The 12,939-nt window shown below is 39.5% G+C and overlaps 1 protein-coding gene across 7 annotated transcripts in view; it reads left to right on the forward strand.

The window, feature by feature from the left end:
* Positions 1–12,939, forward strand: part of CCDC171 (coiled-coil domain containing 171) — a 394,098-nt gene that overhangs the window by 225,123 nt on the left and 156,036 nt on the right. Inside the window, exon 21 of one of the 7 annotated variants that reach the window (XM_089317369.1) lies at positions 2,595–2,827. The exons of the other annotated variants lie outside the window; for them this stretch is intronic. Within the exon in view, the coding sequence (XP_089173495.1) occupies positions 2,595–2,702 (108 nt within the window). The 3' untranslated portion in view covers positions 2,703–2,827. Of the gene's footprint in view, positions 1–2,594; positions 2,828–12,939 lie in introns of those variants that run through there. 7 annotated transcript variants of the gene reach the window in all.

The following is a 12,939-nucleotide window of genomic DNA, read 5'->3' on the forward strand; positions in this document are numbered from 1 at the left end:
GTCCCCTCTATCAATTTATAAGGGTAGCTTTTATACTAAAAGACTTTGTGCTGGTAGTGTATCCTCTGGTTATGCTGCATTGGCTTTGGTTCTAGGTGGCACTGTAACAATTGTAAACAATGTTGCCAATGTCTAGAGGCGGTTGGAGGCCTAGCTTTCAGGGGTTTGGAATTTGTACTGCCAGTTGGGATACAGCTCCTTTAGGCTGTGCAGGTTCACTAGGCGCTCTGGGTGTGGTGGACTCAGCTGCAAGTATGCGACGGCTGTCAGTTTCTGCAGTTTGAGGTGAGGGTACCTTATGTGCCCAGTAGTGGGGTGGGATGCCTGTTGGTGTCTAAAGGCTCCTTGGGACTAGGTTAATGTAGTTCCAGGAGCTTAGTCAGCAGGCACTAGCCTGAGTGTAGGAGCTGTAGGGTTCTTTCTAGCACTAAGTTTCACTGTGGCAGATTATACTGGACCTAGTGCTTAATCTCTTCTGCCTCCTCCAAGAAGGAGACACCTACCTCCACACCGTGCTGCACAGAACAGGGGGAGGCATCACATGGACAACTGTTTTCTTTCTGCCTTCTTTAATGAATCTTTTCACATTGTTATAATTCTAAGACCAGGCACCATAGTGTCTCACTTGACTCCCCACCACTTATAATACAGATTGGTGCATGAATGGCTGTTCAAATCAGTGTCTCTCTGCACTAACTACTTTTTCTTAATTCCTGTATTGCATATTTTGGTGTTTAAGAGAACTCAGATTCTGTTTGGTGGTAAGTAGTCCATGTTAATGAAGTAAGTGAAAGGCTGATTAAGATGGAGTTATTTCAATGAGGGAGTCCACCTATGGGTAGAATTCTTCCAGAACTAATACAGAAATTGGTACTTTTAAATGGGTTGTTAACATAACCAATACCTAAAATATGAGGCATTGGCTTAGAAAACAGGCAGTTTGTGGTAAGGAAATTTATATTAGGGCTGGAAAATTGGACATTCACGTTAAGCTGTGGCAAAACATTTGATAAAGTGTATGTGTGATAGTTCAGGAGGCAGATTGTATACATACTGATCCTACAGTTCTAGGTGAAGTAGTTAGAAAGAATCAATAATAATATGTGTTGACTTTGACATTGGACTGGGAACAACATATATAAGAGAGAAATGAGCTGAGGAAAGAGTTAGTTGGCTTGTTGATATAAATAAAAGGGGTGAGAGAGTTTAGAAATTTGGAGCATAGAAGGAGTCCATTATGACTTAGACCCTTGACAAACAACAAATTAGAGCTATGCTTTCCTACTGAAAGCTGTTAGGTTAGATGACTTCAAGGAGCCACCATTAAGCTGAATATCTCCTATTGCGTCTGTGTACTCTCATACACATACACATAATTGTATAGAAACAAGGAAACCAATCTCCAAGAAAGAATCTTTTGTTTATTAGCATACCCACAGACTGGAAGCAAAAAAATTTCAAGCCTATCAAGTTTTTGAGGCTACCGTTTGCCAGAGAAACCACAAGTCTGCAATAAAACAGCTTTATCCTCATTAAGCCTCAAACAACCTTTGATCCCCTAAACCTTTGAAAGGAAAAAAAGGAATGTGTAAATTGTATTAAGCCACAAAGACATCTTTCCAACATCCGTTACATATGTGGCCACAGAGGATAAGGAAGACCTTCCCAGAGGAAGAGCAAAGGACTATGGAGAACAATGGACAGCGTATTTCTTACAGAATCAAGGATTAGGTAAGGAACTTACCATCAGAATAGAAAGATTTTGTAAATTCTACCTAGCAGGATTTCATCATTGTTATAGACAAATGACTACTGAGATTTCTTTTTACCTTTCTGGCATAATGCAGAAAACATTGTGAAAAGCAATGTGAAAGCAATGTGTTAAAGACAACAAAACTACAAGATGAAAGGAGTATGGGTCTTAGAATCAAGACCCACAGTGGAGGCTGGCGCGGTGGCATAGTGGGTAAAGCCACTGCCTTCAGTGCCAGCATCCGTTCAGCTCTCTGCTATAGCTTAGGAAAGCAGTGGAAGATGGCCCAAATCCTTGGGCCCTTGCACCCAGGGATACCTGGAAGAAGGTCCACACTCCTGGCTTCGGATCAGCGCAGCTCAGGCCATTGCGGCCAATTGGGGAGTGAACCAGCGAATAGAAGACCTCTCTCTCTCTCTCCCCCTCTCTCCCCTTCTCTCCCCCTCTCTCCCCTTCTCTCCCCCTCTCTCTCCCCCTCTCTCCCCCTCTCCCCCCCTTCTCTCTGTCTCTCCCTCTCTGTAGCTCTGCCTTTCAAATAAATACATAAATCTTAAAAAAAAAAAAACAACCCACACCCACAGGAGTAGCAGATAGCCAAACATCACTCAGGAGCATCAGTTTTGTAATTTATATGAGCAAAACTGTCAACACTAACATGTTTGTGCCACTACCTTAATTAATATAAAAGTTCCTTTTGACCACAACCAATTGGTTCCTTTCCTTTCTTCTAGAAATAATCAATATTGGGGCTGGTGTGGTGGCTCACTTGGTTAATCCTCTGCCTGTGGTGCCAGCATTCCATTTGGGTGCTGGGTTCTAGTCCCGGTTGCTTTTCTTCCAGTCCAGCTCTCTGCTGTTGCCCAGGAGGGCAGTGGAGGATGGCCCAGGTGCTTGGGCCCCTGCAGCCACATGGGAGACCACGAGGAAGCACCTGGCTTCTGGCTTCTGATCGGCGCAGCAGCAGCCATTGCGGCCACTTGGGGAGTGAACCATCAGAAGGAAGACCTTTCTCTCTGTCTCTCTCACTGTCTATAACTCTACCTGTCAAATAATAAAAAGAAAAAATCAGTATTATAAGTTTGTGTTTCTTTCCAGACACATTTTTCTGCTTTTATATGCATTTTTGTAAGTATTAATAAAAGAAAATTTATGTTATATATTAAATGTAATCACAAGAACCAAAGGATGGTGGGGGGGTGGTGGCAGGAGAGATAAGGGCGATTAATCATTTAACATCTGTGGGAGAAAACAGCAGAAGCCTGCTCCACACTCCTGAATGTGGGTTGAAAACTTAACATCCCATCACAATGACCCCCAGGACCACTGTGCTTATTTACAGACAGTCTTTCCAGACTTAACCCTGACTGATCCAGAAGCAAAAATGACTTCTTCTCATGGACCACCCCCAACCCAAAACTTTCCTTGCTTCATGCTCCTGTTATCTATAGTCAGTGTAGCTTCAGTGTGAACAGTATAATAGTTTCTTTCCCACATTTTCATTGTGAAAATACTTTTTTAATTTATAATTTGTCTTATTTAGTTTGAAAGGCAGAGTTACAGGGAGAGAGAAGAAGAGACAGAGAGAGAGGGTGGGGTGGGGGTCTTCCATCCTCTAGTCCACTCCCCAAATGGCTGCATGGCCAGGGCTTGGCCAGGCCAAAGTCAGGAACCAGGAACTTCTTCCAGGTCTCCCACATTGGTGCATGGGCCCAAGCACTTGGGCCATCCTCTTCTGTTTTCCCAGGAGCACCAGTAGAGACTTGGATTGGAACTGTTGAAGCCAGGACTTGAACCAGTGGCCATATGGGATGCTGGCTCTGCAGGTGGCTGCTTAACCCACTGTGCCACAGCACCGGCTTTTCTTGAAAATATTCTTAAGCTGTAGGTTAAGTGGATACTTTCCCAGCTGCTGTCTAGCCTTGCTCCGGGTGTTTGAAGAAACTTGTCCCAGGACCTGGTCTTTTTCTAGCTAGCATCTTTAAACTCTTTTATTTCAGAGATCCTTCAGTCTCAAGAACTTCCTGTAGTAATGCATAAATCTGTAGGCTAATATTGTGTATTTTGACTTTTTGTTCTTGAACATAGGCTAGAGATTTTACTATTAGTCATTTTAATTGATGAACACAATTCCATTAAAACTAGCCAAAACTTGTTTAGCTCTTTATGTGCTGATAGGTATTAGATTTGTGTCAGTAAAAACTATTTTGGAGCCAGTGTTGTGGCATAGCAGGGAAAACAACTGCCTGTGATGCTGGCATCCCATATGAGTGTTGATTGAGTCCCAGCTGATCCACTTCCGATCCAGCACCCTGCTAATGGCTGGGAAAAGCAGTGGAGGATAGCCCAAGTGCTTGGGTCCCTGACACCCACGTAGGAGACCTGGAACAAGCTCCTGAGCTCCTGGCTCCTGGCTTTGGCCCGGCCCAGTGCTAGCCATTGCAGCCATCTGGGGAGTGAACCGGTGAGTGGATAATTTCTAACTCTGACTTTCAAATAAATAATTAAGTCTTAAAAAATATATGTGTATTGCAGTTTGGAGTAAGGAGGCTGAATTCCTGATGGGGTCATAGTAGATCTAGTTTTGGTACATAGCTCAACTGCAATAATTTTTAAAAAGTTTAATTGAATAATAGGAATACTGCTTGTATTTGCATATAAAGAGAAATAAGAGATTAGGATAATTTAGAGTGGGGACCTGTGTTTTACAGTTTCAGTGAATGGAAGGCCACAGAATGCTGTGTCCCCTTTATATTTGTGGTGTTCATTTGGAAAGGAATGATTTTCCTAGTGTTAGTCTACTCTGCCAGTTATAGAGAAATATTGGAAAACAAAGCATCTCAAATAGCACATTGATTTCCCAGAATATTTTTGGTATCTAGAGCTGTAACAGCCTTGGGCTGGGCTCATCCTCTGACAGTCCATGTTATTGTCCCAAAGTGAATTGATTTCTCCCAGTTATTCTACAAATCATACATTGATGACACTTTTTAAAAACTTAGTGTGTATTTGATGTTTGCATAATCTGTTAGAAGTCACAGTCCCATAGATAATATTATGTTGGAGTTGGAGTTTAGGAGAAAGTTAGACTCTTAAAAATAAAAACTTAGGAAATGACATTAACTTGTGAATTTCTAGCAAATAATAGCAATGATACAGAAACTTAATGACATGAAGACTTTCCTGAAATAAAATTGTTTATATGAAAAGAAATTTTTTCACTTTGCTGTCTTTCCTTTTGGGACTTTGAGAGTAAGAATGACTGAATTATTTAGCATTAGAATAAAACCATAGCTATAGTTTTTATTATTTATTTATTTTTCCTGGATAAAGTTAGATATTTATTAAGTTCCTATAACTTTCAGTGACATCTGAAACTTACTAGATGTATTAATTATTTATAGAAAAATTTAAAATGTAGTTATATTTGTAGGATCATTAGTAAAGCAAATATTTTTTTGTAAGGTTATGTATTACCTACTAGTTTACTTTTCTTAAGTAAATTCTGGTTATTAATATATATATATGTATGTGTGTGTATATATGTTATATGTATAATCCTTACTATGTAGAAAGGATAGTGCTTGGCTTTGTGGAGAATATATATTAAATTTAATTAAAAGAATATATACATGCTAATGGTTGGTGAGATTTTGATATGACAGTGGATGAGAGCTTCAAAATTGTATTATCAAATTGAATACAATTCTCTGAATTATCACAGTTTTATAATTCTGTCCATGAAAAAGCCTAGACATTTGTGGAGACTGGTTGGTGGGAAAAAAATTAAATATTTATTCAGAGTAAGTCTTCCAAACAATTCTTTTATCTAACTCTGATCCAGCTAACTTTCCTTCCCCAAAGTAATTATTCTGTTATGCTGCCTGGCATCAGGGAAGGATTGAGTGAGCAGTTCTGAGGCCACCTATGCCACATCATGCCAGATCATACTCAGAGCCTACAGCAAACTGAAACCACTCTATGCTATGCTTAGGGTAGGTTCAATACCCACTTTGCTAATGGCTGAAACATGGGCAATAAAAAGCCAGAGCAGCTGTAAGAAGGCAAAGATTGATACAGGAAACAAAGGATAGCCATCATTTCTGTCATTGTTTATTTTGACATCTCACACTGCTGCTATCTTGTTGTTCATCCCATCAATCTGTTAGCAGTCTGATGGGGTCATTTTTGTTTTTTTAAGATTTATTTATTTATTTGAAAGGCAGAACTACAGAGACAGAGGGAGAGAGAGATAGAGATAGATAGATCTTATATCTGCTGGTTCACTCTGTAAATGCAACAGCCTGGGGTGGGGCCAGGCCCAAGCTAGGGACCATTGTGGCAAGCAGTGACTTAACCTGGGTATTGAACTTTGGGGAAGGAAAGTTAGGTGGGTGCCAAATTGTAGTATAGAAAGCTGGAGCTGGGGCTGGTGCTGTGGCATAACAAGTAAAGCTGCCACCTTCAAAGCCAGCATCCCATATGGTTGCCAGTTCGAGTCCCAGCTGCTCCACTTCTGATCCAGCTCTCTGCTATGGCCGGGGAAAACAGTGGAAGATGGCCCAAGTATCTGGGCCCCTGCTACCCTGTGGGAGACCTAGAAGAAGTTCCTGGTTCCTGGCTTCAGCATGGCCCAGTCCCAGCTGTTGTGGCCATCTGGAGAGAGAATCAGAGGATGAAAGTTCTCTCTCTCTCTCCCTCTCCCTCTCCCTCTCCCTCTCCTTCTCCCTTTTTTTCTCTCTCTCTGTCTGTTTCCCCTTCTCTCTGTGTAACTTAGACTTTCAAATAAATAAATGAATCTTAAAAAATTCCATATAAGAGAATAAATAGGCTGACGAATGAAATAGGGAAAACAATGCATGACATGAATGAGAAATTCAACAGAGATAGAGATCTCGAGAAGGATCTTCATTTCTGGCGATCTTGACATGGGAGCTCAGTAAGTCAAACAAAAATGCAGTTGAAAGCCAGAACAACAGAGTAGGTCAAGTAGAAGAAAGAACATCTGATCTTAAAGACAGGGTTTTCCATTCTAACTAATGAGCTAAATAAATAAATAAAAAGAAGAAAATAAATGAAGACAACCTCTGAGACCTTGGGGCACCATTCAATGAATAAATATTGACGTTGTGGCATCCCCAAGAACAAAAAGAGGAGTAAAGCAACAGAAAACATATTAAAAAAATAGCTGAAAACATCCCCAATCAAGAAGGATGTGGATATCCGAGTTTAGGAGACAGACAGGACCCCAAATACACATGATTAGAAGTATCCTCACCATGGTGGTAGGTATTTGGCCTGGCAATTGAGGTACTGGTTGTGATGTCTGTGTCCCATGTCAGAGTGCCTGGGTTTGATCCTCAGCTCTGGCCCCCAGTTTGACTTTCCTGCCAGAGACCCTTGTAGGCAGCAGGTAGTGGCTTGGGTGTTTGGATCCCTGCTGCCCACATGGGAGTTTGGATCTCTTACATTTGGCTTCAGCCCTGGCCCTGATCAGGCTATTTTGGGCTGATGGTGGACCAAGAGGTGGGAACTTTCTGTCTGTCACTCTCGTTTGGTCTTTCTGTCTCTCAAATAAATTTTTACAAATCTTTACCATGACACATTATAGTCACTCTTGAAAATATAACACATGTAAGTCTAACATCTGTAAGAGAAAAGTATCAAATAATCCACAGTATACTAACAGATTTCTCATCAGAAACTTTACAAGCCAGGAGGGGTAGGAATGTTACATTCTAAGTTTCGAAGGAAAACAACTTGTCAACCAAGAATACTCTATCCTGCAAAGCTATCCTTCATAAATGCAGGAGAAATAAAGATTTTCCAAAAGAGGCAGCAACTAAGAGAATTCATTACTGCCAGGCCAGGCTTAAAAAGATATTAAAGAAGTCCTGTATACAGAAGCAAAACAAAGATAATAATCATCAAAACATCTAAAAGTATAAAATGCAATAGAGAAGCAACAAAGGATATTCAGAATAAACAAGAAATTTTTTTTAAAATGATGGGACCAAATCATTATTTGTCAACAGTAACTCTGAATGTAAATGGACTAAATTCTCCAATCAAAAGATACGGACTAGTGGCTGGTGTTTTGGCAAAGCAGGTTGGGCCACTGCTTGCAACCCCAGAATCTCATATAAACACTGATTCTTGTCCCTGCTGCTGCACTTCCAGTCCAGCTCCCTGCTGGTATGCCTGAGAAGGCAGTGGAGTGTGGCCTTGGTGCTTGGCCCTTGCTGTCCATGTGAGAAACCTGAATAGAGTTCCTGGCTCCTGACTTCACCCTGGCTCAGTCTTTGCAACCTTGGGGAATTGAGTCAGTGGAAGGAAGATCTCTGTCTGTTTCTCTCCGACTGGTTAAATGGATTTAAAAAACAAGACCCAACAAAATGCTGTCTATAAGAAATCCCCTTCACCAGTACAGATACACAGAGACTGAAAGGAAAAGAAAAGGATATTCCATGCAAATGAAAACCAGAAGCAAGTGAGAGTTGCTATTTTGAGAGGCCTCAAAATCACAAATGAAGCCACAGAAACACAAAGGAGCATTAGGGACGATTATGAACAACTCTAGATCAATAACTTAGAAAATTTGAGAGAAATTGATGCATTTCTGCACAAGTATAACTTACTAAAATTGGCACACTGGGGCCAGCGCTGTGGCATAGTGGGTTAAAGCCCTGGCCTGAAGCGCTGGCATCCATATAGGATGCTAGTTTGAGTCCCAGCTGTTCCACTTCCGATCCAGCTCTCTCTATAGCCTGAGAAAGCAGTAGAAGATGGCCCAAGTCCTTGGGCCCCTACACCCATGTGGGAGACATGGAAGAAACTCCTGGATCCTGGCTTCAGATCAGCTCTGTTCTGGCCATTGTGGCCATCTGGGGAGTGAACCAACAGATGGAAGACCTCTCTCTCTGGTTCTACCTCTCTCTCTAACTCTTTCAAATAAATAAAATAAATCTTTAAAAAAAATTGGCGGCCTGCACCGTGGCTCACTAGGCTAATCCTCCACCTTGCGGCGCTGGCACACCGGGTTCTAGTCCCAGTCGGGGTGCCAGATTCTGTCCCGGTTGCCCTTCTTCCAGGCCAGCTCTCTGCCATGAACAGGGAGTGCAGTGGAGGATGGCCCAAGTGCTTGGGCCCTGTACCCCATGGGAGACCAGGATAAGTACCTGGCTCCTGGCTTCGGATCAGCACGGTGCGCCAGCCGCAGCGCGGTGGCCATTGGAGGGTGAACCAACGGCAAAGGAAGACCTTTCTCTCTGTCTCTTTCTCTCACTGTCCACTCTGCCTGTCAAAAAAAAAAAAAATTGGCACACAAAGACATAGAAAACCTGAGTGAGTAATGAGATTGAATTTGGTAATCAAAAGTTTCCTTACAGAGAAAAGCCCAGGACCAAATTACTTCACTCTTGACTTCTACCAAACTTTTAAGGAAGAAATAACATCAGTTCTTCTCAATGAATTTAAAAAGATGTTGAAAGAGAGGATGCCTTTCCATTCTATAAGGCCAGCATTACTTTGATTTCAGAACCAGAGGAAGACACAACAAAAAAACTAAACTGTCTACCAACACCCCTGATGAACATGGATGCAAAAGTTCTCAATAAAATACTTGCAAGTTGATTTTCACATTGAATCCAATAACACATCAAAGGATCATTTTCTGTGACCAAGTGGGATTTATCAAATATAAATCAATAAATGTAATATATAACATCAATAGAAAAGTAAAAATAATATGATTATCTCAATAGATGCATGCAGAAAAAAACATTTGATAAAATTCAGTATCCATTCACGATTAAAACATTGAACAAGTTAGGAATAGAAGGGACATAGCTCAATATAATTAAGGCTGTATATGAAAAACAACTGCTAACATCATATTAATGGGGAAAAGCTGAAAGCATTCCCTTTAACATCTGGAACCAGACAAGAATATTCACTCTCTTCAGTCTTAATTATTATAAATTTAGCTAGAGCAGTTGTAGAAGAGAAAGAAATAAAAGACATATAAAATGGAAAGAAATAAATTATTTCTATCTGAAGATGACAAGATTAAAAAATAGAAAGGCATAAATATTCCAGCAAAAGACTACAATAACAAAATCAGTAAAATTGTTTGATACGGAATTAACATGCAAAAATCTGTAACTTTTTTTAAAGATTTATTTATTTATATGAAAGTCAGAGTTACACAGGGCAGAGGCAGAGAGAGAGAGCTAGCGAGAGAGAGAGGTCTTCCATCCGATGGTTCACTCCCTAATTGGCCGCAATGGCCAGAACTGTGCCGATCTGAAGCCAAGAGCCAGGAGCTTCTTCCGGTTCTCCCACGTGGGTGCAGGGGCCCAAGGACTTGGGCCATCTTCTACTGCTTTCCCAGGCCACAGCAGAGAGCTGGATGGGAAGTAGAGCAGCTTGATCTTGAACTGATGCCAATATGGAATGCCGGCACTCAGGCCAGGGTGTTAACCTGCTGCACCACAGCGCCGGCCCCCAAAATCTGTAACATTTTTATACACGAATATTGAACTAGCTGAGAAAGAAATTATAAGAATAATTTTATGCATGGTAGCCACAATGAAGTGCCTTGCAATAATTTAATCCAGGATGTGAAAGACTTTTGCAAACACTAGTGAAAGAAATTGAGGATGACACACAAAAATCGAAAGATCTCAGATGTTATGGGATTGAAAGAGTCAATATTGTGATAATTTCCATCCTACTCAAAGTGATTTACAGATTCAATGCAATTCTTACCAAAATGCCATTTAAATTCTTCACATAATCAGAATAAAAGTACTAAAATTCACATGAAATCATGGAGACCCCGAAAAGCCAAGCAATCTTGAACAAAAACAACAAAGTTGGAGGCTTAAAAATGCCTAATTTCAAGACATTATATAGAACTGTAGTAACCAGAGCAGCATGGTACTGGCATAAGAACAGATTTACAAATCAGAGGAACAGATTAGAGGCTCCTGAAGTGAGCCCACATATCTTCATCCAACTGATTCTCAACCATGGCACCAAAATCATGCAAAGTCAATCTCTAATAAATGATGCTGAAAAAACTGGATATCCATATATATAGAATGTTGAAACCAGACAACTGCTTTCCTCTCCCTATTTCTCACCCTATACAAAAATCAACTCCAAGTGGATCAAAACCTAAATATAAGTCCAGAGATTATGAGGCTGCCAGAGAAACACATGAGGGAAATGCTTCATATATCAATATAGGAAATGATTTTTTTTGAATAAGTCTCTGAAAGCACAGACAACAAAAACAAAAATAGAGAAATATGATTATATCAAAGTTGCTACACAGCAAACAGTGAAGTGATAACCAATATAATGGGAGTGTATTTGCAAACTATTCATCTGAAAATGGATTAACATTCAGAATATAAAAGGAATTCAAAAACTCAACAACAAAAACTAAAAACAGTTGAGTTAGGATATGGGTAGAGGATCTGAATAGACGTATCACTTAAGGAAATGCAGATGACCAACAAATATATGGAGAAATTCTCAGTGTCACTAGGTATCAGAAAATTTTGATCAATATCACAATGAGATGACATCTCACTCCAGTTAGGATGGCTATTACCGAAAGTTATAAAAAAAATAAATAAAGGCTGGTGAGGGCTATGTGAAAGAGGGAGCTTTTATATACTGTGAATGGGAATGCAATCAGTATAATAATTATGGAGAACATTATGGAATTTCTTCAGAAAACTGGGAAGAGTGGAGGAAGGGTGAATAGAGATAGGTTGGATAACAGGGACCAAAACAGAGTTAGACAGAAGTTACAGGTTCTAGCGTTCCATAGCGCTGTGGAGTGACTATAGTTCACAATAATGTATTTATACTGTATAAAGACAGAAGAGAGGAACTGGTAGTCTCAAAACATAAAGAAAACATAAGGAAATGTACATGCTGGTTGCCTGATTTGATTAGTTTATGCTGTAGACATGAAATACTACACGGTATCTCATATAAATGTACAAGTTTTCATCTTTAAAAACTTTAAAAATTGACCTAAAAGCACATTATCTTTGAAAAATTATAACTGTGATAGCAGGAGATTTTAATATTTTATGTTCTAAGATAAATTCTTTATGCCTATTTAAAGAGGAAGTTTATAAATTCACTGTTTCCTTTGTTCATTGTAAGAATATATTCATTACAGGGTGTAAAATTATTTGCCTTTTAACAGTCATTCTTACATCACTTTTAGAACAGACATTTCTAGACTTGAAAATATACATATTCCTGTTAACTTGCCATATTTTTCCCACTTGAAGAAAACTTAATAGCAATGAATCTGGTTTTCTGCTATCAGTCTCTAACATGGTCTGAATCAGTCAGGCTACATAGTAGAGAATATTCTATTCTGAGATTTACAAGAAGAAATCATATAGTTTATGGGCAGTGTTCTCATTTTAGCAAATGAAAACAAGATGAGCTATTGGTTGTTCAATTTTTAAATCACATTCATGTATATACAGTAAGTTATATACATATGTATATACTATATAATTACATATTATATACATTTATATTTCATGGAATTTACAGTATAATTTTACATATAAGTGTATAATATTAATTTCAAACCTACATTTTATATGTGTGTACATATGTATATTATAAATATGTATGTGTATTGTTGGAAACACTGTCTGACATATTTTGGGTGTGGTCTTTGTCATGTGTGTGTTCAGTCTTCTGTTGACTCTTTGCCTTTAGGTTGCTTCCAACAGTTGGTGGTATGCTGCCCCCAGGTGGTGGCAAGTACTTTGGTTCACATGATCTGTCTAAATTTACAAAGCCTATCTTTTAGGTAAATCACAATTAGAATTGTGTACTTCACAGAAATCCTTGTCATTAAGAAACACCTTTTATTAAACTAGCTAAGCAGAGCAATGTTCAAGCAGGACACTAGCTGAGTTTTGTCATGTGAACTTTTTAAGTAAATAACTATCTATGTATAATTTGTTATCTTTCATACTAATCCTTTATTACTGTGTGTCCCTAGATTTATCATGATACTTTAGTTAGAATGGTCCCTGTTAATGTACTCTGACAGAACCTGTTTATCAAAATGCTGCCTGGACTCCAACATGGTTTACAGTACTAGTGCAAGATAGTCATTATCTACATGGCCCTAAGGC

Source organism: Oryctolagus cuniculus, chromosome 1 (genome assembly GCF_051225735.1).
Source record: "Oryctolagus cuniculus isolate XC-2025 breed Fujian yellow rabbit chromosome 1, ASM5122573v1, whole genome shotgun sequence".
NCBI classification, from domain to species: Eukaryota; Metazoa; Chordata; class Mammalia; order Lagomorpha; family Leporidae; genus Oryctolagus; species Oryctolagus cuniculus.